At 41.4% G+C, this 27,641-nt stretch overlaps 1 protein-coding gene across 6 annotated transcripts in view; it reads right to left on the bottom strand.

Annotated features, from left to right (window-relative positions):
* Nucleotides 1-27,641, bottom strand: part of NBEAL1 (neurobeachin like 1) — a 126,781-nt gene that overhangs the window by 46,142 nt on the left and 52,998 nt on the right. For 5 of the 6 annotated variants that reach the window (XM_073306480.1, XM_073306474.1, XM_073306479.1 and 2 more), the window contains 12 exons: nt 22,140-22,272; nt 20,139-20,258; nt 18,297-18,600; nt 16,777-16,862; nt 14,825-14,914; nt 8,401-8,569; nt 7,196-7,329; nt 4,358-4,517; nt 4,153-4,255; nt 3,131-3,287; nt 800-958; nt 181-340 (listed from right to left, as the gene is read on the bottom strand). In XM_073306480.1, coding sequence (XP_073162581.1) covers nt 181-340; nt 800-958; nt 3,131-3,287; nt 4,153-4,255; nt 4,358-4,517; nt 7,196-7,329; nt 8,401-8,569; nt 14,825-14,914; nt 16,777-16,862; nt 18,297-18,600; nt 20,139-20,258; nt 22,140-22,272 — 1,775 coding nt within the window. The remainder of the gene's footprint in view (nt 1-180; nt 341-799; nt 959-3,130; nt 3,288-4,152; nt 4,256-4,357; nt 4,518-7,195; nt 7,330-8,400; nt 8,570-14,824; nt 14,915-16,776; nt 16,863-18,296; nt 18,601-20,138; nt 20,259-22,139; nt 22,273-27,641) is intronic. The other variant, XM_073306478.1, reaches the window with a different exon arrangement.

Here is a 27,641-nt window from a genome sequence, read left to right as displayed (position 1 = left end):
GGTTATTGTAGTGGGGGTTGCAGTACTGCTACCCTCACTTCTGCACTGCTGCTGGAGAGCAGCAGCTGCTAACCGGGTTCCCAGCTCTGAAGGCAGAGCCGCAGCCAGCAGCAGCACACAAGGAAGGATGGCCTGGTATGGTATTACTAGTAGGCAATCTGTCAAAGTGTCTTGAATTACCTGCATACAGAATTTGGTTAAGAAGATTTTTAATAAGAGAAATGGTAACTGGGGATTCATTCAGAAGGAGCCCTAGCCCAGAGTATCCCACTTCTCTGAGTCTCATACGTTGTTTACTCCGTTCATAGACTTTAGTACATTTCAGCATCTGCTCTACAATCTGCGAAGAAAGATCACAAAAATCACATACATAAAAAAAGTACACATGCCTTCTGTATATAAATTCCAAGCAATCTTATTAATAGAGTCTGAATTATAATTTGTCTGTGCATAATTTTTTAAAGAAATATGCCCCAAAAATAAATACTAATACAGTACAAACGTAAATACAGGTGCTCTTTGATCTTTAAAGATACCAAATCTTCAAATATTCTGCTTCACTGGAATACAACAGCTTCCATTATGAAAAGTACAATAAGTAACAACTGTGCAGAATTTATCATTTCTAGTAAGTGTACTACTAATAATAAATAACTATAAGCAGGTTTGCTAAATTAATATGTTCTACATAAATTTGTATCCATTTTAAAACAGGGTTTAACTGCCAAAGATATTTCAGATGAAAGAGAGCATACATTTGCAAAAGTTACCATTAAAGAACTTATACTAAATTTATTACCTTGAATACAAGTTCCCTTAGCCTGTCAGAATATCTCTGATTCAGTAACAGAGCATAGAGGATATCAGCATTTCCTGGTTCAAAAAGCAACAAGAAAAGCTGGTCCCGGGTTGGGCTGGTATGAAGTAGGCTGAAGAGTACATCAAGAATCCCACAGAGCTACAAAATAAAAACACACACCTAAATAAAACCCATAATCCATGCAACCTTGACTATAATGCCCAACTCAAGGGGAAACATCCATTCCCTCCCCCTCTAAATACAGCATCTTACATCACATTGTCAGAAAAGTGTTAGTCCCTTTCAATCACATTATATTTACAATCAGCTTTAGTTTCTGTAAAGCTGTTCCTATATATATATATATATATATATATACACACACACACACACACCCCTCACAGAGGGCACTTGCATCAAACTGTAAACAAGAGAGGCTTAAACTGAGCAAAAGGGTTTGTCATTACTTGTATTGCCATAGAGTCTAGTGGCCCAAGGACACAACTCTATTAGGTGCTGTACAAACACAGAAGAGAAGAACTGCAGACAGCTATTATAAACAATGTGCTCAATGAGCTCAGAGATGAAAGACAAGGGAGATAGAGCTTTCGAGAGGCAAGTGAGGGTGAAGGGTAGGTATTTTTACAATGGGAAAGACTAATGCATGTTTGTATTGTGAGACGAAAGAGCCAAAGAAGAGTGAGAGATTAAGGAGAAGAGTAAAATAGGGAATGAGAGTGGGCACAAGGGAGATCAGGAGAGCAGATGAGAAACGTCCACATCAGGGATCAGCCAAAGGGAGGGTGAAGGTCACATCAGATCTTGTCAACTTTCTCTTGAAAGAATCCTGTGCAACAAGAGAAATGGTGGCAGGAAAAGGGGAAAGGAGAGTTTGAGGAGTGAGTCAAAAGGTGGCAAAAAGGCCGTTGGGACTGTGGGTATGTCAAATATAAAGGGAAGGGTAAACACCTTTAAATCCCTCCTGGCCAGAGGAAAAACCCTTTCACATGTAAAGGGTTAAGAAGCTAAGATAACCTCACTGAAACCTGACCAAAATAACCAATGAGGAGACAAGATACTTTCAAAGCTGGGGGGGGAGAACAAAGGGTTCTCTGTGTCTGTGTGTTGCTTTTTCCGGGACCAGAGCAGGAATGCAGGTCAGAACTCCTGTAAAGAGTTAGTAAGTAATCTAGTTAGATATGCATTAGATTCTGTTTTGTTTAAATGGCTGATAAAATAAGTTGTGCTGAATGGAATGTATATTCCTGTTTTTGTGTCTTTTTGTAACTTAAGGTTTTGTCTAGAGGGATTCTCTATGTTTTGAATCTGATTACCCTGTATGGTATTTACCATCCTGATTTTACAGAGGTGATTCTTTTACTTTTTCTTTAATTAAAATTCTCTTTTAAGAACCTGATTGCTTTTTCACTGTACTTAAGACCCAAGGGTTTGGGTCTGTGTTCAACTATGCAAATTGGTGAGGATTTTTTATCAAGCCTTCCCCAGGAAAGGGGGTGTAGTGCTTGGGGGGGTATTTTGCGGGGGAGACGTTTCCAAGTGGGCACTTCCCCTGTTCTTTGTGTAACACTTTGGTGGTGGCAGTATTTAACCTAAGCTGGTAAGAATAAGCTTAGGGGGTCTTTCATGCAGGTCTCCACATCTGTACCCTAGAGTTCAGAGTGGGGAAGGAACCTTGACAGGGTATGAGATTCAATTAAGTTGGTGAAGAAGACTTTAGCTAGGAAGATGGCAGAACTGGAAGAAAAGAAAACAAATTTGAAATGGAGAAAGTCAGCCTGGTCACAGGACTTTTGCCAGCAATGCTACACAGCACAAGAGCGGGAACGTAGGAAGCAGACACTGGAAATGAGCTAGGGTAGACCCTGTGATCGGAGAGAGGGGAAAAAAAGAGTCAAGGACAGAGGAGAGGGAGAATGGAGAGAACCAACCACCATATCAATGGAATACAAATAGAAAAAATAAATCATTACAACTTCAGAGCAATGAAGTACAATTCTCTTCATTTTATACAGGCTTAGAAAAATACTGATATCCAGTCAGTCTGCATTTTACCCAACTCACTTGCTTACCAGAGAAAAAGGAGTAGGATCGTCAGTTAAAGTATTGCCCATTGCACAGTCCCCTGTGCAGTCCCACAACAGGCTTAATTCTACAGCGTGCCACAACTACAAAGTAGTAACATATATGCTGCATTGGATTTTGCTTGCATCTTTTTTTGTCTCTTTCTTTCAACAAAGCTATGGTCAAAACTCCTAAATACTAAAAAGGTAGGAAGCAACCACAGATGTTCACTGTTGCCATATTAAATACCTGTTCCTCTTCACTGGTCACAGCTATATATCCCATGATGCTCTGTATTTCTTCATGTGTCCCACCTTTGCTTAGGAAATATTTGATCAGTCCATATAGGAATGTTTGTATTGTTCTGAGGTCATCTGGAGTTAAGTCACTGTCTTTATAGCCACTACTAACACAGACAAAGAAAAAAGGACTGTAAAAAAATACATTTCTTGTATTACACGATTTATAAATATCACTCTGCTAATACTTCCACTACTTGTTTTAATAACCCTGCTACCTTATCCTTGGAGTGATATTCAAGATGACAAAGTGGGAGAAGCCAAAAGCAGAACTGGGTTTTGGAGCCTGATAAACCCCCAGATGTAGACCTAAACCTGATTTGGGGACCTACTATTATTACTAAGCATGTTTATTATGGTAGTGCCTATGGGGCAACCAAGAATAGGGCCCAGTTATGCTAGGTACTGTACTAACAATAGATGGTCCTTGTCTCAAAGAGCTTGCCAGCTAAATAGAAATGTAAAGGCATTTCAATTTTCGTTTTTATAAATAAATCTCTAGCCATTTTCCTTGAAGACACCATTGAAAATTATAAGCAGATATAAATTGATGTAAGCCTATCATCAAGGGTGAAAGCTTATCCTGAAGATCCCAAAGATGATGTTACTCAAATTCTTTTGGGACAAACTTTCCCCTCACTTTAAATCCTGAACATAAAGCTTGTAGTCAGCTGGTATTTTCTTGATAATTGGGATGCTGGGTGATTTAATTAACAAAACATAATAAGAAAGAAGACCTTTTTCGACCTTCTAAACTGCAAGCAAGTTTTCTACACATTTCTAGTACTTTTGGTATGAGCTTGCTACCGTCTAGTTCTAGCACAGGGGTCAAGGGAAAGTAGTCATTTATGTAAAGGAGAATTAAACTCAAAAACTTGATCAGCTCTCACTTTTAATTCACAGTTTCTGCCTGGCCTTTTGTGAAAAAGGTAACGACAGCATACAACAAAGTAAGGAGCATAAACCTCATACCCATAATAAATCCTGAGTGTGTCTAGTAGAAACTGAACTCCATACTTCTTTCTGAAAAGCCTCCTGCTGTCTTTGATGATTGTGGAAAGGTACTGTATATGTCCTAAAATACAAAGCTTTCCATTAGAACCTAGACTCAGGGATTTATGAAGAGCAAAGATACTGTGTTTTAGCATAACTATCTCAAGTTGTATGATCATCTCACCAATCCGGAAGGGGAAGTCTCCACGGTTCCAGATACTAAAGTCAAAAAGTAAATGTTGATACATCTGTTGCAAAAGTTGCACATTTTTTTCCACAGAGACCTGTTCTATCAGTAACTGCAGAGCCATCAGTACATTCACATCCATCAAGCTCCCTGGCACCTACAATTCAAACAGACGGGGACAGGGGATAGAATAGTAAGTTATTTAATGCGCAGCATATGCATTTTCTATTCAACTGATATTTAAAATCAGATCAACTCCCTAATCTTGCACAACAATACAGTATTTGTTTTCCTTACAACAACTCTGTTAAACCAAACAGCTGTTTGAAATAATTCAATAATTCTTTTGTCACCTGGATTAAAGGTTTTTGACTGAATTTTTATCTGATTTTGTTCTAGTTTAAATAGCTGAACTGTGAATCATAGAATCATAGAATATCAGGGTTGGAAGGGACCCCAGAAGGTCATCTAGTCCAACCCCCTGCTCGAAGCAGGACCAATTCCCAGTTAAATCATCCCAGCCAGGGCTTTGTCAAGCCTGACCTTAAAAACCTCTAAGGAAGGAGATTCTACCACCTCCCTAGGTAACGCATTCCAGTGTTTCACCACCCTCTTAGTGAAAAAGTTTTTCCTAATATCCAATCTAAACCTCCCCCACTGCAACTTGAAATCTATGACAAACACAGCAAAACATAAGAACGGCCATACTGCGTCAGATTAATTGTCCATCTGACCCAGTATCCTGTCTTCCAACAGTGTCCAGTGCCAGATGCTTCAGAGGGAGTGACCAGAACACTAGGACTCTGAGTCATCAATGTGATCAGGCTGTGAAAAATTGATAATGCAATCCCAGGATACATCAGGAGAGATAGGGAAGTGTTGTTATCATTATCCAAGGCACTGGGCGATTTCATCTGGAATACTGCATGCAGTTCTAGTCTCTCATATTTAAGATGAATGCAAACTGGAACAGGTGTACAGAAGGGCTATGAGGATGATCAGAGGAATGGAGAACCTACCTTACAAAAGGAGATGTAAGGAGGTTGGCTTGTTTAGCCTAACCAAGTGAAGGCTGAGGGGAGATATGATTACTCTATATGAATGCATCAGAGGGATAAACATCAGGGAGGGAGCGGAGTCATTTCAGTTAAGGGCTAAAGCTGGTCCAAGAACAAATGGATATAAAACTGGCCATCAACAAGTTTAGGCTAGAAATTAGATGAAGATTTCTAATCATTATAGGAGTGAAATTCTGGAACACACTCCCCAGAAGAGGAGTGGGGGCAAAAATCCTAACTGATTTTAAGATTGAGCTTGATAAGTTTATGGAGGGGATGGTATGATGAGATTGTCCACAAGGGCACATGGCCCATTTGTGACTGCTAGTAGCAAATATCTCTAATGGGTGGAGATGGGACACTAGATGGGGAAGGCTCTGAGTTACCCAGGAAAGCACTCACTGTAATGTCTGGCTGGTGGATCTGATTGCCATATTTGGGGTCAGGAAGGAATTCCCCTCCAAGTCAGACTGCCCAAAACTCTGGTCAGTTTTCACCTTCTTCTGCAGCATGGGGCACGGGTCACTTGCTGGTTTGAACTAGAGTAAATGGTGGATTCTCTGTAACATGAAGTCTTTACATCATGATTTAAAATCTCCACTAACTCAGCCAGAGGTTATTGATCTCTTACAGCAGTGGGTGGGTGAGGCTCTGTGGCCTGCAATGTGCAGGTCAGACTAGATGGTCAAGGTGGTTTCTTCTTGCCTTAAAGTCTATGAATTATCAAGTGATCCACACCCTGTTGTTGAGTCTCATTTTCTGTCACTCAGAGGCTTATGGACACCAGGAACATGGGGTGCATCCCTGATCATCTTGGATCATAGCCATTGACAGACCTATCCTCCATGAATTTACCTAATTATTTTTTTAACCCAGTTATACTTTTGGCCTGCACAACATCCCTTGGCAATGAATTCTACAGAATGACTATATGTTATCTAAAGAAGTACTTCCTTATGTTTGTTTTAAACCTGCCGCCTATTAATTTCATTGGGTGACCCCCTGGTTCTTGTGTTACATTAAGATGTAAATAACACTTCCTTATTTACTTTCTCCACACCATTCATGATTTTATAGTTCTCTATCATATCCCACCCCTTAGTCATCTCTGTTCTGAGCTGCACAGTCCCAGTCATCTTAATCTCCCCTCAGATGGAAGCATCTGTCTTATCTCCTATCCCTGTCCTAATGGTTCCTAACATTCTATTAGCTTTTTGGACTGATGCTACACATTGAGTGTATGTTTTCAGAGAACTATCCACTCCAAGACTCCAAGATCTCTTTCTTGAGTGGTAACAGCTAATTTAGACCCCATAATTGTGTATGTATAGTTGGGATTATGTTTTCCAATGTGCATTACTTTGCATTTATCAACATTGAATTTCATCTGCTATTTTGTTGCCCAGTCACCCAGTTTTATGCGAATTCTTTGCATCTCTTCACAGTTTGCTTTGGACTGAACTATCTTGAGTAATTTAGTACTGTCTGCAAACTTTACCACCTCACTGTTTACCCCTTTTTCCAAATTATGTATGAATACGTTGAACAGCATTGGTCCCAGTACAGACCCTTAAAACATAAACTAAGTAGACCAAGTATCATAAGTATCATAACATCTTGTTTTCAGAAATCTACAAGAATGTATAAATACTATACTAATCTATGTATTGTAACCTCAGAAAACCTTTGACATTTAGAATGAAGCCATGACCTACTGGATTTCAGTGGAATCAGGATTTCACCCATAACATTGATTACATGAGGAATAACTTTTCACCTTCTGTAGCAAGGCGCCTAGGGTAGCAACTCCATGGGAGTGAATGAGATTATCTTGGTTAATAGGGTGTCTTTGAATAAAGTGCTTTATCATCAAGATGAAAGTTGCAACAATATTCTTCTCTAGACGAGCCTCTGCAAAACAGATTGTTCAGTTAAAACCCTTTTTTATCATCATTTCATTATTGCGTCAAATTAGGAGGAATAAGAAGTGAAATCAAGTGTTTTTATTCTCCACTATTTTCCTGAGCTTCCTCTCTCCACTGGTATTTGCTACCTTGCTGTAGATAGCGTTTAGATCCTGTGATGCTGAGGCAAAGTCATTATATGCATCCCCAGAACAAAGCACATGCCAGTCGTGACTTCATCTGCCTTGTCCATTCAACTGTGGCATCGGACAAAATACTCTTCTCTAAGCTGCAACCTGGATCGTCTTTTGCATATTCTGCACTTGCTCTACACATACATTTCTTCCTCTTTCCCCACATCTGGATATGCCTATTATATCTAGAACTACTTTAAATTAGGAGGGAGAAATAATGAAGCAAAAATCAAGAGTTGTATCATATTCCTTCACAAGTCTTAATTTCTAAGAGGCTTCTGCTAAGATTACAAGAATTCTCTCCAAGCTCACAATTCAGCACAGCTGAAGAGCTATTTAAAAATAGTTTTCTTCTTACAATTTAAAGAGGGAAACCTGTGGTTTCATATGGGGTTTTTTAAAGCATATTCATAAATTACTAAGAACTTCAATAATTTAACTAAAATTCTGCAGGCTACTGGTCCATAACATGAAATACTACATTATCTCCCCGATTAAGGGCCCACTGAAACAGTGGAAAAATGTGCTATTGACTTCAGCAGGCTTTTTTATTTTTCTAGATACTCAAAAGAACCACTTTATTTAGAAATAAATGTGCACATTTTGACTCAGGACAAAGTTAATATAGCAAAACACTGCATTAAATTCATTCTACGAATGTGCTCTGTGTGTTCTTGAAGTGAATTTGAAACAGTGCTGAAATCCTGTCTTATTAGATGTCCAACTCAGATGCTCAGGAGTAAAAATAGTTTATTAAAATTATATGGCTACTATAATAGAGTTAATATATAATCATATAAACCAATTCTTTCCACTGTTGTAGTCCTCTGTTTTTATTAAACCTTTAACTTTAATATGGTCTTAAATCTATAGTACTTTCCTACCTGAAGCCTTTGTGGATGATAACACCACCCAGTCTCCCTCTATTGGAGTCACTAGTTCCTGAGGTATAGTTTCCCCTTCAGACCTCTCAGGCACCTGTCCATTGAGAAAACTGATCTGCTCCAGTAGTGGAAACAGCACATTCAATCCACCAATACAATTTATCATGTCCTAGAGGGTGGGGGAGAGAGAAAGCATGCACAAATTTGTAGGGTTTCTGTTATTTTTTTTTAATGTAAAAGAAATACCTATTTAATATTTAATGTAAAAGTAGTACCTATTTAATATTTAATGTAAAAGAAATAAGAAGGGCACGTATGTGCTTATGAGTTAATCAGAATTCCTTGTCACTTGGAAACTAGTTAAAAAGAACAGTAACAACTTCACAACAGTTTTAAAACTAGGTTTAAAGGTGTTTCAGACAACAATTGTTTGCAAGTCTTTCAGCTAACTTCTGTGGTTTTACAACCATTTGTTTTTTCTGTTTTTTCTCTCCTCTGTTGCTGCATGAAACACCTGCACAAACATCATAGGAAACTCACTCTAAATGAAACAGACTACATGACAGAAAATACTGTCAAATACATATACTGGAGAACCAGAAAGAAATGTACTTTCTCTTCTGATAGCTTTCAATTAACACTAAAAAGTACATTAAAAAGTTTAGATACATGTGGATTTTAGTTTAATAGTATCCCTATAAAAAGTCTCCGCTTCAGAAAGTTTAAATACAAATAAAACGATAAAGCAAATTATTTGGTTTGCAGAGTAATGGGAAAGGAATATAGGTTTCATTAACATCTCCTAAAATTCATAATCATTTGTACACTAATAGGGATAGCATGGAATTTGACAAATTCAATAAGAGGTTAACAAGCTAGCCAGGGATACCTGTTACGTTCTCAGTGCATTGAAAACTGAAGTGTATCAGAGTTCTTTAGTAAATTACTTTAATGGTCACAACTGAAAGATTGGTTTTGGAGAGAGATCTTCACAGCACATACCATACATACAGACTAAAAAGAATTATTTTAAATGTATGTCATTATTATTTTGGGTCTATACCTTATTCTTATTTTTAAGCACTTGGACAAAGGGCCAACCTCCACATCCTCTCATGCGCAGACATCTCAGGTGGAGGACTCAACAAACAAAAACAAAAACAACGTGGGTACTCCCCACTTCTTTCTTTTGGGTACTGGGAAGGGGACACCACTCTCCTTCTCCAATGTTTACCTCCCCATCTCTCTCATTACTACCTCCTTCCACTGCTTCGCTCCACCCCATACCTCTTCACAACACCTCTCTCTTCAGCCTGCAGAATCCCTCCCCTGCAGGCCCTTGTCAAGTTTTTTCACACCTAATGTATCTCTCCAATAAGCCCTTGCTGTCTCTGTGAGAACAAAACAGGAAGCACCTCTCAGAAGCAGTGCAGAGATATGCGACATAGGGACAAGCACAAACCCGCTAGTTAACATGCAGAACACTTGTCTGAAGTTTGAGACTGCTATCTCGTTTCCCTTTAAACCTGCAGAATGCCTAGACAGTCCCCCCGCCAGCACCTATGCAGTCTCTTAACTGTGGGGCTTCTAAAGACCACAGTTGGGGGCGGGAGGCTGCTGGCTCCTGACACTCCCATAATGAGCTCTTCGCTCTTTCTGCTGAGCAGAACTATGCTCAACCTAGCTTCCCACGGAACCAGTGGTGTGTACAAGCAGCATTCTTACACTCCTGAGCAAGGATAACAAAATCATGGCATTTTCAAACTGTTCATATAAATTGGACCACCCAAAATTAACTAGTATATGTTCCTACACTTTCTGGAAGTGTATCAGTCACTAAAATTAACTAGTATATGTTCCTACACTTTCTGGAAGCGTATCAGTCAACTAACACAAAGCCTATTCTCCTACAACATTCACACAGAGAGACAGAGTATCAGTACAGAATTGCTGTCATTAAATGTACACTATTACTGACGCAGGGAGTCTTTCAGAAGAGTCTGAACTTCATGTTCACTGCAGACAGCTCCCATTTATTTGTGCATACATTAGTCCTCAATTATAGTCTTCTACTACAAATTCCCTACACTCACAACTCAGGTCAACCCCACTTCAAGAGATGGTTACCTTTTGTAACTGTTGCTCTTTGAGATGCGTTGCTCATGTCCATTTCACTGTAGGTGTGTGTGCTCGCCACATCCACCAGTGCCAGAAGTTTTCCCCTCAGTGATATCCGTAGGGGACTGGCTCTGGTGCCCTGTGGAAGGGTGCACATATGCGCCAGTATAAGGGGCGCCACTGGCTCCCCCTCCCTCAGTTCCTTCTTGACAGAACTCCGACAGAGGGGAAGGAGGGTGGGTCATAGAATGGACATGAGCAACACTTCTTGAAGAACAACAGTTACAAAAGGTAACCATCTTTTCTTCTTAGAGTGCTTGCTCATGTCCATTCCATTGTAGTGACTCCGAAGCAGAACCACTGGAGGCAGGTAGGAGTTCACGGACGTGCCGATTGCAACACAGCTTTGCCAAATCCAGCATCATCTCTGGCTTTCTGAGTGATGGGGTAAGCTTCGTGAACGTGTGAACTGAAGACCATGTCTTGGCCCTGCAGATGTCCTGGATAGGGACATGTGGTAGGAAGGCAGCTGAAGATGTCTGCGCCTTAGTTGAATGAGCCTTCACTACTAGTGGAGATACAGCCTGTGCCAACTTGTAACGAGTACCGATGCAGGTGGTGATCCAATTCAAAATCCTCTGAGAAGACACTGGAAGGCCCTTCATCCTGTCAGTGATCGCGATAAAGAGCTGGGTTGATCTATGGAAGGGCTTGGTGCACTCCAGGGAGAAACCCAGGGCACGTCTGATATCTATAGAGTGTGCAGCTGCCTCTCCTTATTGGTCACGTGGGGCTTTGGAGAGAACACTGGGAGGAAGATATCCTGGTTGACATAGAAGTGCAACACCACCTTTCGCAGGAAGGCCAGATGGGGCCGCAACTGGACCTCATCCTTGTAGAATACCATGTATGGGGGCTCCGAAGTGAGGGCTTTAATCTCAGAGACACATCTTGCCGAGGCAATAGCTACAAGGAATGTAACCTTCCATGACAAGTGGGAAAGGGAACAAGAAGCCACAGGCTCAAAGAGTGGACCCATGAGTTTGGAGAGGACCAGGTTGAGGTCCCATTGGGTAACTGGGTCCCGGATCAATGGAAAGAGTCTTCCAAGGCCTTTCAGGAACCTGATCGGCGTCTTATGCGAGAACACCGATCTACCCTGGACGCAAGGATGGAAGGCTGATATGGCTGCCAGATGCACCTTGATCAAGGAGAAGGCGAGACCTTGGTGCTTTTAGTGAAGCAGATAATCCAGGATGGACTGCAGAGATGCCCAAGTAGGGGAGATATTCCACTCTGACGCCCAGCAGGAGAAATGCTTCCACTGTGCCAGGTAAGTTGCTCTGGTGGAGGCCTTTCTGCTCTCCAAGAGAACCTGCTGTACCTGACTAGAGCAGACTTGTTCCTCTGGATTCAGTCACGCAGCATCCGAACTGTGAGGTGGAAAGAGGCGAGGTTCGAGTGCAGAAGTCGACCGTGATTCTGCGAGAGTAGGTCTGGGCAGCTAGGAAGTGGCCATGGGGCTGCCCCGGCCAGGTCCATGAGCATGCCAAACCAATGCTGGTGAGGCCATGCTGAAGCAAATCATAATGACACGTGCCTTGTCCCTCTTTATTTTTTAGAGGACTTTGCTGATAAGCAGAACTGACGGAAAGGCGTACATCAGGTATCCTGACCAACACAGGAGAAAAGCATTGGATAGCGAGCCTCTGCCGAGGCTTTGGAGAGAACAAAACTGATGACACTCTCTGTTCTGTCTGGTGGTGAACAGATCCACTCGGAGCTCCCCACTTCTGGGAGAGCATTCTGACGACGTGAAGGGACCACGGTGAGAGATGTGGTCCCTTCATGTCGTCCCTGATTTTGGATACGTCTGACCTCGGTTGGGGAGTGCATCTCTGTACAATGCAGACTCAAGGGTTATGGTCTCGAAAGGAGCTCGCATTGAATATAAATGTCAGGGAACTCAGAGCCATCTGCCTGGCTTGCGGTATCTTCCTTCCCCAACTGTCCAGCTGGGTGGTGCAGGTGTCAACGGACAATACAGCCTCCATGTTCTATGTCAACAGGCAGGGGGACGCTCGATCATCGGCTCTGTGCCAGGAGGCCTTCCATCTGCAGGACTTCTGCATCCAGCATGCGATCCACCTGGAAGCCTCTCAGCTCCCCAGTGTCCTGATCACCGGCCAGAGAGGGGGCCAGTCATAGGGCCCATGTTTCCCTATCCCATCGGCACCCATGGCCACCCACTCAAACATACAAAGGAAGGCATTGGGGTCATCGTCGGGGCCCATCTTACATAGGCCTACCCCTGGCGCGCCGGGTGCCATCTCCTCCTAGGGAACTCTCCACTTCTTACAGGAGCTGCTGCTGCATGTTGGCTTGCTCTCTGATAAAGTCCTGGAGAGTTTTCTGCTGTCCGGCCTGCCAGGTGAGTAAGGCCTGCCTCTCCACCTGGTTGGATTGCTGGAAAGCCTGCAGTGCTTTCTGCATCTCCTCCTGCTGCTTGGTTAGCCACTGCAAGGTTCCCTCTATCTTTGGGTTGCCACACCATGGCGGTGGCTTATAGTCCGGAACAAGCCCCCTCATGTAACAGGGTCCACGCTGCGCCCCCAGGTTTTGGCCCCCCTCTTCAACGCGTCAGGGACACTTCAGTCTGGTGCAACACCCATGCTCTTTATTCTCAATAGGTTTCCCACCACCAGTTCCCAACTGTATACAGGCTTCACAGATACTTTAGGAGACTCCCACCTCCTTCTGTGTTTGACCTTTTTCTTTCCCTTTTCCCCCTTTCTCTGGCTTCCTCCCAGCCTTTATATCTCTGGGCTAATAAGACTGGCAGGTGCGGCCAGTTACCAGGCAGGCACCAGGCTATTCACCCAGCATCAATCTATTGATTGAGACTGGAGTGGCAGGAGCTGATCAAGGGCTTCTCAACAAGCAGCCTGCCACAAGCTGGTACTGGGCATGGGGACTGGCGCTGGTCGATGCCAGCGGCGGGCTCTGGAGCAAGCTGCAGTGCTTGGAGCAGAGTGCAATCTCATCAGCTCCGAGGCCAGTACAAGGGCCGACTCCATAAAGAGCACTCGGAGATGAATGTCCCACTTCTTTTTAGTCTGTGGCCTGAAGCTCTTGCAAATGTGACACTTGTTTCCCCTAAACACTTCAGGCAGCTTCTATGCGGGTCACCGACTGCCATATGTTTTTTCAACAGTCACAAGGTTTGAAGCCCAGGGACCGAGGCATGCCCCGTACCTAGGCTGAGTCCCATACGGGACTAACTAACTATTTCTAACTTAACACGAAGGGAACTATTAACTAAACTACTTTATACAACAAATTCACTACCAGACACAGTAGAGACAGGAAAGCTTGCTGAAGGAGACGTTCCAGCACCATCATTGGCAGTAAGGAGGAACTGAGGGAAAGGGAAGCCGGTGGTGCCCCTTATACGTGCACCACTCCAGAGGACACCAGAGCCAGTCCCCTATGGATACCACTGAAGGAAAAACTTCCGGCACCATTGCATGCGGCAAGCACACACACTTACAATGGAATGGACATGAGCAAGTACTCGAAAAAGAAAAAAATATTTTGTACCTGAGTATTCCAGCTTGGTAGTTCATTTTGATTTGAACACCGAGTGAGCCCTAGCCTAGATGATACTTTTAGGTCCAAGTCAGACTTGGAAATCAATGTTGCTCCTATATACACCAGGTCTGATTCTGACCTTTGAGATTAGTGTGTGCTAATGAGTTGGCAGATGGGTGAGTTGGTGAATAAACAGATAAACAGTGACATAATAGACTAAGCTGGTGCACACTCAATGAATCTCTTCCTCTCTCCATGAATCTGCAAGAACTAAATCAGAGTATTTTTTGGGGAAATGGGAACATGAGAGAAACATTGGCCTACATGGAGGACTAGGAGAATTAATTAACTGAGGTTTGTGCAACACTTTGAAGATTTAAATGCTAGTACGAAGTATTATTAGGAAAAAAAAAGGTAGAGGTCATAAAATGCATTCAAAATATAAAACATATTACTTGCAGTACCACAAAACTTTTTAATATTCTAATTTTAAGTTTGTTTTGAAACATTATCTATGACTGTTAGCATGACTCCAGTTTCCCAGAATTTACTTTGACACCACTACAACCCTAAAATTAGCTTAATTCACCTTGAGAACACTGCTATGCGTGGTGTTGCTCCTGCACAATGGGAACTTCTAGCATTCCTTAAGTACCCAGTATACAATAACTACTTTGTATTTACATCAGATTGTGATGATTTATTATTAATTTACCTTGATGTCCCAGTTCACTACTTTGTTTCCAGTTAGTCTTCCATGTAAAAGATTTGTAGACAGGTCAAGGCAGATTGGGTTTCTGCAAGCCTAAAAAGGAAGAAAACAGGAGCTTCAGCATTACTTCTGAAACAAATTCAGGGTCATTGAATTACCTATAAATTTACATAAGAGTGCATCGCATACTGAGGTAAGGCAGGAAACAGCACTGTGGTGATACTAATGGCAAGTTTTCAACAATATCTTGGATTCATTATTCACAATTTCACCACTTACAGCACTCTTGGCCTTTTGGTAGAATGAGATCTAAAATACACAAATCTGTAGTTTAGTTATGGACACCGCAAGGCCTAATCCAGGAACCCACACTACTCATGTTAATGGAAATTAGTTAGATTATCAATTTTTCCTTCAGGAGAGAGTGCTGACTCCTACCCTTTACACTAAGTGAGGCATTAATACTGTGCCGGGAGATAGCTTTTTCTGTGCATTTACTTTTTGGTTAGAATGGCTGAATAAACTACCAACCCTAAAAGGGTGGGAAACAAAACACACCGTAGTTCAGTAAAAGCAGGAGGGAGAGAATGACAGGCTCCGACCACTCGCACTCTGATACCACCCCAAAGTGCCATCCAGTGTGGTTCTTTACGTTTTATTCCACAATATGTAAAATGACCTCACCCCACTTTAAGCAGTGGGGGCCATTGTCTGGCTTGTAGGAAAAGGTGTGTGACCCCTTTAAAGGCTAGACAACCAGAGTGCTGCAGCTTCAGACCAGGTTAGTGTGGGGCAGTGACCCATCCCCCAACCCAGGTGACTGGAAGGAGAGTGTGGGGGGGAACTATTTAGGTCTACCCCAGTGCAGGAAAAGCCCTCTTTTAACTGGACCAACTGTGCAGCAGGAACGGCTGAACAAATTTCGCTCTCTGGTGGCTCCACATGGTGGCAGACTGGTGAGAACAGGGAGGTAGAAGGGGGAGGAGTCCTCCCTCCAACCTGCAGCAGCAGAAGGAAGTGTTTTGTAGCAAAACGGGAAGGAGTTTCAAACTCATTGGAGCTGGGCTGTAGCAGATTTGTGAGAACAGGAGGAGGGAAGGTGTCCCCCCTTCCAGCCAGGGATGGAAGTTCCAAACCCAGTTCAGGGTGCAGTGAGTGGGGCTTGTGAGGCCATGGGAGCCCAGGGATGTGGGATCTTCACTGCTTGGACAAGGACTGGGGTAAGTGGATCTCAGGGTGGTCCGTCTGTCTGCCAAATGGATTCCCCTCTGCTGGGAAGCAGCATGGATCCTGGGAAAGCAAATACTCCCCATGGTGAACTATCTGCATTTGGGGGTGGGAGAGCCAACAGAAAATTGATTCAAGCCATCTGAGTAGCTGCTTCCAAAATTGTTTCCATAGCACTACAAGGCTTACAAGCTAATTGCTGGAGCCTCCTTGTGGCAGATACTCCATTGAGAAAGGATATGGTGATCAGATACAATGCATTGGTAAAGGATTTAAAAGAGGTATTCTTTAAAGGAGCAGAAATGGGAATTTCAGGGCTATGACTGGTACGCCAGGGAGCCAACCCTCTCTCCTTTATAACCCCCTCCCCCGCTTAAACCTCACTTGATGGGTGGGGCTGACAGCACTCCCCCTGTGTATATGTAAATTGTTATGGAATTACTTGCACTGTACACTTTTATCTGCTGGGTACTCACAGACATTTAGGAATAAAGTTGTGGCCTAATTAAACCACATCCAGTATCTCCTGTCCTTCTTCCGGCATAGCCGGACAACATCACTTTAAGGAATAAAGAAAACTATCCATAAAAGCAAACCTATTCCATTCTAAAAGTTTATCAAAATAATTCTATAGACATTTAAAGCTACTGTTCAGAACATGTTTTAACCTTGGAAAAAACAAACTACTGTAAAGTATGTAGGCAAATGGAAAACATGCTGATTACTACCTTGGGTGTATAGTGAAGCAGCACTTTACTGGGCAGATCTGCCACTTCAGACTCTTGGGATTTCCACGGAGTTAAACAGTTTGGGCCTGTAAAATATTTTTAAGTACATGCTAGATTTAAAGTTTGTGTTAATAAATTTTACTATACTACACTCTGCTAGAGATACAAATAGGACACCTTGAACTACACATATCCTGACCAAATATTTAACATATCTCCTTAACCAAAAGATTATTTTAAAAAATAATTGTGTGATTCCATGGGGTTTTACCCTTTACAAATAACCTTCTGGCTAAAAAACAAAGTAAGTTATATGAAATGAGATTTGTATGTTCAAAAAATTGTCAGTATTTTGTCTTTACAAATATTCCATTTCACACTCAACTGTCATCTGTCCCTAAAAACCACCAGCAGTTAGGAAGATCAGATCTTGAAGACAGCTTTATATAGTAACAAAATGAGATTACATTTATTTTAAAATGATGTGATTGTTCACTTACCAAAGTGCATTCTTTTTACAATTTTTGGTAGTAATAAGACATCATGTAACATACACCTAATCTTTTAAAAGCTGACATATATAAAACTATCAACATGTTCTGGAAAACATCATCTTTCAATTGCTAATGTAAATCCTAAAGGATGAGCTCCCAAGGCTGAACAATGACTGTTAAGTGGCTTATCAACCACAGCAATACACTTGAATACTCTCACTTATACAAGTGGTTCCTACTTCAAACAGCTCAGGCTTTCAAGCCCATCGGACAAGTTTAGTTTTCTTTTCAAGATCACACAGAAGTATGACTTATTTTTAAGTTTTATTAATTGTTATATCATACATGGACTCTTGCATAAGGTTTCTGAAACTGGATATGGACCAATAATAAAACAGATACAGAACACTGAAACTATCTTTGAAACATATGCAAAAGTAAAATAAAAACTGATATGGCCAAAGCTGCGGCCTTTAACTGAATAATTTAATTGCCCGAATCTTAATACCCAGCCAAAGATTTTTACTCAACTTTTTTAGCTAATGGGCCAAATTCTGCTTTCAGTTTCTTTTGTTTAAACCCAAAGTAGCTCCACTGAAGTTAATGGAGATACTTCAGATTTCACTCAGGTAAGTGAGAGCCCAAATTGGTCGATATCTGTCTAAGGTTTTTTTTACATCTCTTCAGGATTGGTGGATATCAATTCTTGTGGACTTCTCTGCATGTCTATAAATTTGATACATAACAGGGGAATAGGAGAATCTGTGTAAATATAGCAAATATATTATAACAAATATGTTACTATAAAAAGATATGAATCAGCTAAAAAAACGGACAGTTTCTTTTTAAGGACATATCGACCAGTTTGGCACAGTGCAAGCTGTGTACTTAGACTGTAAATTCTTTGGGGGCAGGGATCATCTTTTTGTTGTGGTGTTTGTACAGGACGTAGCACAAGGGGGTCCTGGTCCATAGCTGGGGCTTGTAGATGTTACCACTATACAAACACCACCACCAACCACTTACCTGCCAAATATAAAGCTTTCACCTGAGCGGGCTGCAGGGCTTCATGGAAGATGATAACTGACCCAAGCTGGCCCTCCAGTGATGTTGGACATCCCCATTCACTGTCCTGGGTACCCGCGGAGATCAACTTGGTGACCAACTCTGATTTCCCAAGCAGTCCGCCCCAACTGGCTGGAGAGAGAATCCCACCTAGAGATGTTCGATGAGGCGTAATCGGGGAGGAGAAGGGTGGGTCCGGTATCTGAGATGGCGGAGGAGTGGTTGTCCTCTGACCAGCTGAACCAATGCAGCAAGAAGTAAAAGGCTGGAGACGCGGGGGTAAGAAAAATAAAATAATGTTACAGCCAAATGTCAAACATCCTCGAGACTTTTATAAAAAATAAGTGAGTTGAACTAAATCTAATGAACTTTCAGAGCAAATCTGCCTTGACTGAGGAAACAGGTGTAGGACAGCAATACATTGTTGGTGTACATTACACACAAAATGCACTAGAAAGTGCATAATAATCCCTCTCCAAGCAGGAGTAATTTGTTCCCCTGGCCTGTTACTGGTCTCTGCAGGGAGCATCAAGGCTTCTAGCCACACCTCTGTCCCAGCAGACTGTTCCCCTTGGATCATACCCTAGTACTTTAGCAAGATGTATCTCCTACAATAATCCTGTAATATGAAGTATTCTACTTGATCGCTTGCACTAATAAAAAGCTTCAATGCCATCTTCCCATGCCAACTTGTGCAGCAAGAGGTACCTCCCTCAATGTTTACAAAAGAAGCTGAATGAATGTTTTAAAGTTTCTAAAACTCTCACAGATGCATCCAAAAAAATCAACAGTTTTGTCTTACAATCAGCAGTTATGTTTGCTTTTAATAACTAAGTACTTGATTCTTCAACCTTTACAGGAAGCACGTAAGTCATGCAACGAGTCATAATTAAGTCAGTGGAACTACTCATATGAATACATGCCCCAAACCAAGGAGGACTGCAGAACTGGGGCCTATAAAAATAAAAATAATGGCTCAGTGTCATAACATTGTAACCCAGGTTTAAAACGGACTTGTTCCACAAAAAGGAGCAACTGTTTACAACAGCATCCACATATTACATATAATCATTTTGGTATTATATTGGTTTGTGCTTATTAAGGTTAATTTAGTATTTAGCATGTAGAAATGATCAGCTAACAGCACCGAAATGTCCCTATTAATGTATCCCCATACCAAATACAGCACAGACAGTGTCACATGCAAGATTACTCAAACTTCCTGTGTGCTCCCAAATGTATTGAGAACCACCTCTTAGTGAGACAAGGTAGTTTTTCACTGTGCATTAATCTACCATCCTCTCTTGCAAGACTGCCAATAAGGGAGGCAGTTAGTGCTAATTGTGATAGTTGTTTAAAAAAATCCAAAACCTCACATAAAAGGAGCTAACATGAAGCCACTGAACCACCACCGAAAGATAATTCTTGGTCAACATCTAGTCCTCTTTAAGAACATATCGACCAGTTTGGCACAGTGCAAGCTGTGTACTTAGACTGTAAATTCTTTGGGGGCAGGGATCATCTTTTTGTTGTGGTGTTTGTACAGGACGTAGCACAAGGGGGTCCTGGTCCATAGCTGGGGCTTGTAGATGTATTTGAGATGGCCCAAAGAAACATGATGAGCTTAACTATCCTCAACACTTGAAAATTGAAAACAACTGCTAATCAGTTTCTATCATGTATTTAATCACAGATGACCCATTTCCCCTTTTTATTTCTTAGTTTTATCTGACTGCCATTTTACAAACCTTTGTTCTGTAAGAAATCCCTAGGATAGTGGTCTGAGGGGAAGAACAGACTTACTTCATTCATGGCAGGAAATCTAAGTGGGGCAGAGATCTTCTGTTGTCCATTGACGTAGATGTAGACAAAGCTTTGACCAAAGGGCCTCTTTCCAGGCATATGAACAATAGTTATGTTGTGCTGGACAGGCAATATAACAGTACAGTTTGATTACGTTCTTATTAAAATGCAACAAAACAATTCTGCATGTCTGCCCAACATTGCTTCCATTAAATGGGTGAAGAAATTATAGCAGACAACAAACTTTTATAGCATCACTGAAAGATTAGATCAAGTACCAATCAACGCCCTCCTTTTTTTAAAAAAAGTGTACATTACAACAATGGTTTTGGGGGAAAAAAAGATGTGACACCCTTCATAATAATGCAATGCAGTCCCTAAATATAGCCTTAGGAATGGGATGGTGCAAACAGGGTAATTTATTCACATTTTCTAAGCCTCAGACTTTGAACTAAATTATAGTTTATAAACATTAGAAGTTCCAGTAACATGTCCCAGCCATTCAGGAGCCATCTAACTGATCCAGCTGCATTTATATTTCTTCTCCTTAAAAAAGGTCAAAGGAATAGAGAATTACCATGACACTGGCATGGCCCCATTATAGAGGTTGCAGAGTCAATAACCAGTAATCATTAATGCACTTATAAAATTTGTGGATGACACCAAGATGGGAGGGGTTGCATCTGGAGGACACTATTAGAATTTAAAAAGACCTTGACAAATTGGAGAATCAGTCTGAATTCAACTTGATGAAATTCAATAAAAACAAGAGCTAAGTACTACACTTAAGAAGGAAAAATCAAATGCACAGCTACAAAATGGGAATACCTGGCTAGATGGTAGTACTGCTGACAAGGATCTGGGGGTTATAGTGGATCACAAACTGAATATGAGTCAACAATGTGATGCAGTTGCAAAAATTAACAGAACTGTTGTATTTAAGACATGGGAGGCAATTATCCTGCTCTACCCGGCATTGGTGAGGCCGCAGCTGGAATACTGTGTCCAATTCTGGGCAGTTTAGGAAAGATATGAACAAATTAGAGTCCAGAGGAGATCAACAAAAGTGATAAAAGGTTTAGGAAACCTGACCTATAAGGAAAGGTTAAAGAAACCTGGCATGTTTAGTCTTACGAAATGAAGGGGGGGGGAGAAACGGACCTGTTCACAGTCTTCAAATATGTAAAGGACTACTATAAAGAGGACAGCAATCAATTGCTCTCCATGTTCACTGAAGGAAGGACAAGAAACAATGGGCTTAATTTGCAGCAAGAGAGATTTAAACTGGAGATTAGAAATTTTTTTCTAACTATAAGGATTTCTTATAGTTATCGAATAGCTTCCAAGGGAGGTTGTGGAATCTCCACCACTGGAGATTTTTAAAAACAGGTTGGACTAACACCTGGCAGGGATGATCTAGGTTTACTTGATCCTGTCTCAATACAAGGGGCTGAAATTAACTTCTCAAGGTCCCTTCCAGCCCTACATTTCTATGATTCCGTGATTACAGATCCTATCACATAATCATTATTTGCCTAAGTAGCCACACTGACATTTATTTAGATTTACCATTAAAAAAACATATACAAAACTTCTAAGCCCTCTGACAATAATTAGACTTGCAATAACCACCCAATAGCATAAATATTAATTAAAAAATAAATTAACTCCACAAGCCAGCAGCATTAACTAATTAAATGGAGACAACAATTTACCTCGGCCAGCTGATAAATAAAAACAGCAACTCCTAAAAGCCTCTCACTGCTAAGTCACACCCAGGAACACACCCTCATCCTGCCCTCAAAACCGTATCAGACAAATAAGTCTACAATAAGACCTACTCACATGTTTAAGGATTAGGCCTTATCCTTAGAAGTGGAATGTGTCTTTATTCAAGAGAAAAAAACTAAATCACTTGTTAAAATTATCAGCTGCTTCTCTTTAGCTAAGACTATTCTGTCCTAAACAAAGTACATTTAAGTAGCAAGTAGCAGATCTTACCCAGAGGGAATCACAAAAACAATGGTCTGGCAGCATCACTGTTGCATATTCTCTCTTTGTGCAAACTGCAACCACCAGTGCTCCAGAGCAGGTAATGAAGGCCTCGAAACCCATCCCACTTCCTGTAAAAAAGCTACAGAATGAAAAATCCATGAGATACTTTTCAAAAGTTCTGATAAACTACCTAGCAGTACATGAATTCAGCGCAAAACCTGTTTAAATTGTTCAGCACAGCTGAAAACATTCCATCTCAGTCATATATCTAATGAGTAAAAGGATCCTTAAAATGCCATTCTGGTTCACCTAATAAAAACAAACAACAAGTACAAGTAAATTCTAGGTACAAGGAAGCCTAAAACCTGGTGTGCAGGACAAAAAGTGGTCCAATGTTCTTAAAGAAGTTTGTAGCCATCCACACCTTTTACATAGAGGTGCAAACCTTGGTTCTAGCATGCAACATTTCAGCTTAAATCCATGCAGTTTATGCTGGTTTCGATATAAAGCATTGCATGTCAGGGACTGCAGTCTCTGAAAGCAACACCTCTATAATAAAGATGAACCTAGGCTACAATCTGTGTCATTTTGGCAGGGCGAAATAAAAGGCTGCCTTTAGGTTTGTGATAATTTGCCAATACTGTGTTTACATGGGACATTTTGGAGGCTCCTGTTATAGAAATTAGGAAGCATTTTTCTCCAATCAAGTATTTTCCTAAATTCACATTATACACAAAAGTAACTATCCTTCTATACTGGTGCTTTTATTTCTAACACTTTTTAAGAAACCATTTTGACAGAAATTGCATGAAGTTTGAAATTATTATAGGGAATTTTTTGGTCAGGTCTACACTTGAAATTTTTGCTGGTAAAGTAATGTCATGGGAATGGGCATGGGGAAATCTTTTGCAACATTTCTATACTGGCAGAAGCCCAAACGTAGATGAGGTTATACTGGCATCAAAGTGCATTTGCTGGTATAGCTTATTTTGCTCACCAACTGGTATAAGCTATACTGACAAAAGCACTTCTTTGCCAGCAGAAGCTACAATAGGAGGGCTTGCCAGCTCTTCTGGTGCAGACATGGCTTTAGGCTCTTTTTATACCTTGAACACTTCATTAGGAAAAATATGTGAAAAAATTATTGCCAAAGCCTGTTACATTCCCTCAAGCATGGTTATTATAAGAAGCATTTTCACTACAATTGTTATTAATCCTGGCACTTACAGAACAAACAGATGGTGCATCTATATTAAGTGAAAGCTATATAAGTGTGCAGCAATTCTCCAAAAAGGTCCATAATTTTGGAGTTTAATGTACCCACCCTACACACATGCACACCACACATAATTTGAAAGCTTATTTTATGTATGTTTAGATGAGGTATAATGAGGAGCTGTCAAGTGGTGCTGTAAGCCTGTAGATGAGGTAAATGAAAAAGTCATTTTTTGCACAATTCCAGAAACACTGCAACATGACTATACTTACAAATTTTTACTGTTCAAATTAATTTTAACACCTTAATATGGTGCTTCTTGGTCAAAGCTACCAAACAATGTATTAAAAGACTTTTTATTGGTTTTGCATGGGCAAGTTTCTCCTCCCCCTCAAGAAATGGTGCAGCTGTATAACATGACAAAAATGGAAAATATCAACATTTTGGAATCATGGAATCATAGAACTGGAAGGGACCTCAAGAGGTCATCTAGTCCAATCCCCTGCACTTAAAGAAGGATTAAATATTATCTAGACCATCCTGACAGGTGTTTGTCCAACCTGCTCTTAAAAATCCCCAGTGATGGAGATTCCAGAACCTCCCAAGGCAATTTATTCTTGTGTTTAACCACCCTCACAGTTAGGAAGTTTTTCCTAATGTCCAACCTAAATCACCCTTGCTGCAATTTAAGCCCATTGCTTCTTGTCCTATCCTTGGAGGTTAAGAAGAACTATTTTTCTCCCTCCTCCTTGTAACAACCTTTTATGTACTTGAAAACTGCTATCATGTCCCCTCTCAGTCTTCTCTTCTCCAGACTAAACAAACCTAATTTTTTCAATCTTTCCCCATAGGTCATGTTTTCTAGACCTTTAATCATTTTTGTTGCTCTTCTCTGAACTTTCTCCAATTTGTCCACATCTTTCCTGAAACATGGCACCCAGAACTAGACACAATACTCCAGCTGAGGCCTAATCAGCTTGGAGTAGAGCAGAAGAATTACTTCTCGTGTCTTGCTTATATTACTGCTGCTAATACATCCCAGAATGATGTGGTGTTGGGGTTTTTTTTGGTTTTTTGTTTTTAACAACAGCATTACACTGTTGACTCATATTTAGCTTATGATCCACTATGGCCCCCAAATCCCTTTCCACAGTACTCCTTCCTAGGCAGTCATTTCCCATTTTGTATGTGAGCAACTGATTGTTCCTTCCTAAGTGGAGTACTTTGCGTTGTCCTTAACATACTACCATTAAATGTTTTGACATCACATATTCTTAACTGTCAAAGTATCTCAGAAGTGATAACAGTTATCCATAGTTTTCAGTTGAAATTTGCTGACCAAATCAGTCCCACACTGAAGACTGTGTACCAGTAGAATGCATGCCTATAGTTTGTATGGGATAGTGGGTAGATATAAATGTACATGAATTCTTAATGTAATGCTTCATTTGTAAGCTATTATAGATACAATGTATCATCTAGTCTGCCTGCTAGAATGTTTTAACTTCTAATTGCCTATGTAGCTTATGTGCAGTGCTATCTTTTGAAATATTATAATTTCTTTTTAAAAGCTTTTTAATTCAGTGACACCTATGCATAGGTCAGTATTAGGGCTAAAGATGGGATTACACAGCTTCATATTATGAATATGCAAAGGCTATGAGAAAAAGAAGTGGCCTAACAAGAAACAGTGAAGAAAAAGTCCACAAACTAGTCTTGCCTTCTCACTGAAGAGGGAAAAAAAAGAGTATGTTACAGATCTTACTGTATGACAATGAATCATGTCCTGTGGTGCTTATCAACATATCTACTGGACTGCACGTAACATAGGATGTACACAAGTCTCTACTGAAAACAGAAAAATGTTGGTGAAGGACAAATGGAGAGAGATGAGAGACATGCACTTGATTCTGATGGGACATGTAGCCCAGTCAAGAAATCTGGCATCAAAATATTTACTGACATGGTCAAGATAACCAAATGTAAGTGGCAAGGGAAGAGAAATCACAGCAGCTGTCAGTTCAAAGAATTTTTTTTCCTGCAGAGCCTTGTCCTTAGCAAGATGTAGTGGTGATGTTCCAAGTGGTGATGTTTCACAAAATGGGGAAGAGATGGCCAGCCCTCTGTGGAGATAGAGGTGGTTAGGGACTATTTAGAAAAGCTGGACATGCACAAGTCCATGGGGCCGGACGAGTTGCATCCGAGAGTGCTGAAGGAATGGGCGGCTGTGATTGCAGAGCCATTGGCCATTATCTTTGAAAACTCGTGGCGAACCGGGGAAGTCCCGGATGACTGGAAAAAGGCTAATGTAGTGCCAATCTTTTAAAAAGGGAAGAAGGAGGATCCTGGGAACTACAGGCCAGTCAGTCTCACCTCAGTCCCTGGAAAAATCATGGAGCAGGTCCTCAAAGAATCAATCCTGAAGCACTTGCATGAGAGGAAAGTGATCAGGAACAGCCAGCATGGATTCACCAAGGGAAGGTCATGCCTGACTAATCTAATCGCTTTTTATGATGAGATTACTGGTTCTGTGGATGAAGGGAAAGCAGTGGATGTATTGTTTCTTGACTTTAGCAAAGCTTTTGACACCCGGTCTCCCACAGTATTCTTGTCAGCAAGTTAAGGAAGTATGGGCTGGATGAATGCACTATAAGGTGGGTAGAAAGCTGGCTAGATTGTCGGGCTCAACGGGTAGTGATCAATGGCTCCATGTCTAGTTGGCAGCCGGTATCGAGTGGAGTGCCCCAGAGGTCGGTCCTGGGGCCGGTTTTGTTCAATATCTTCATAAATGATCTGGAGGATGGTGTGGATTGCACTCTCAGCAAATTTGCAGATGATACTAAACTGGGAGGAGTGGTAGATACGCTGGAGGGGAGGGATAGGATACAGAAGGACCTAGACAAATTGGAGGATTGGGCCAAAAGAAATCTGATGAGGTTCAATAAGGATAAGTGCAGGGTCCTGCACTTAGGACGGAAGAACCCAATGCACAGCTACAGACTAGGGACCGAATGGCTAGGCAGCAGTTCTGCGGAAAAAGACCTAGGGGTGACAGTGGACGAGAAGCTGCATATGAGTCAACAGTGTGCCCTTGTTGCCAAGAAGGCCAATGGCATTTTGGGATGTATAAGTAGGGGCATAGCGAGCAGATCGAGGGACGTGATCGTTCCCCTCTATTCGACATTGGTGAGGCCTCATCTGGAGTACTGTGTCCAGTTTTGGGCCCCACACTTCAAGAAGGATGTGGATAAATTGGAGAGAGTCCAGAGAAGGGCAACAAAAATGATTAGGGGTCTAGAACACATGACTTATGAGGAGAGGCTGAGGGAGCTGGGATTGTTTAGCCTGCAGAAGAGAAGAATGAGGGGGGGATTTGATAGCTGCTTTCAACTACCTGGAAGGGGGTTCCAAAGAGGATGGCTCTAGACTGTTCTCAATGGTAGCAGATGACAGAACGAGGAGTAATGGTCTCAAGTTGCAGTGGGGGAGGTTTAGGTTGGATATTAGGAAAAACTTTTTCACTAAGAGGGTGGTGAAACACTGGAATGCGTTACCTAGGGAGGTGGTAGAATCTCCTTCCTTAGAGGTTTTTAAGGTCAGGCTTGACAAAGCCCTGGCTGGGATGATTTAACTGGGAATTGGTCCTGCTTTGAGCAGGGGGTTGGACTAGATGACCTTCTGGGGTCCCTTCCAACCCTGATATTCTATGATTCAAGGGGAACTGTTCTTAGTCACGCAATAGGACCTGTGCCTATGTTCCTCTTCCATGCTGATGGAGCAATAAAAACAAAAGTTCAATTAGGGCATCAGCTGGAAGTGCTAAGCAGAAAGAATTCATGAGCTAAGAGCATACAACAAAGAAACGGAGATGCCAGGACAGCGTATATCAGAGATGCCAGGGCTGTCATACAAATGATAGCTGGAGACAAATTTCCCACATTCCATGAACTGGCTCCTGAGTACTCAAGGCAGGTCCTAAAGCAGTTGACAACGCTAATTCTGTAATCAAAGTCTGACAGATATGACAACGGTATCTCTGTGAAAACTGCAGAAAGACAGTGCTGGACATGACCTAAGGTTGGATGCAAGAAATACCAGGTGATTGGTGGATGCCCTCTGTGCCACCATGGGAAAAGTTTCTAAACATGGCATCCAACAAGCAGTCACCTGTAAAATTCCTCTGTGAACCTAGGGTTCAAAAAGCACCTGAGAGCACATGACACAAACACTCCTTCTTGCTGGAGGCTTTTCCAGTGGTGAAATAGCAAAGTCCATCACAGAGGTGGTGAAGA

Source organism: Lepidochelys kempii, chromosome 11 (assembly GCF_965140265.1).
Source record: "Lepidochelys kempii isolate rLepKem1 chromosome 11, rLepKem1.hap2, whole genome shotgun sequence".
In the NCBI taxonomy this organism is placed as follows: Eukaryota; Metazoa; Chordata; order Testudines; family Cheloniidae; genus Lepidochelys; species Lepidochelys kempii.
Note: the sequence above shows the minus strand (reverse complement) of the source record. Positions and strands in the feature narration are given on the sequence as shown.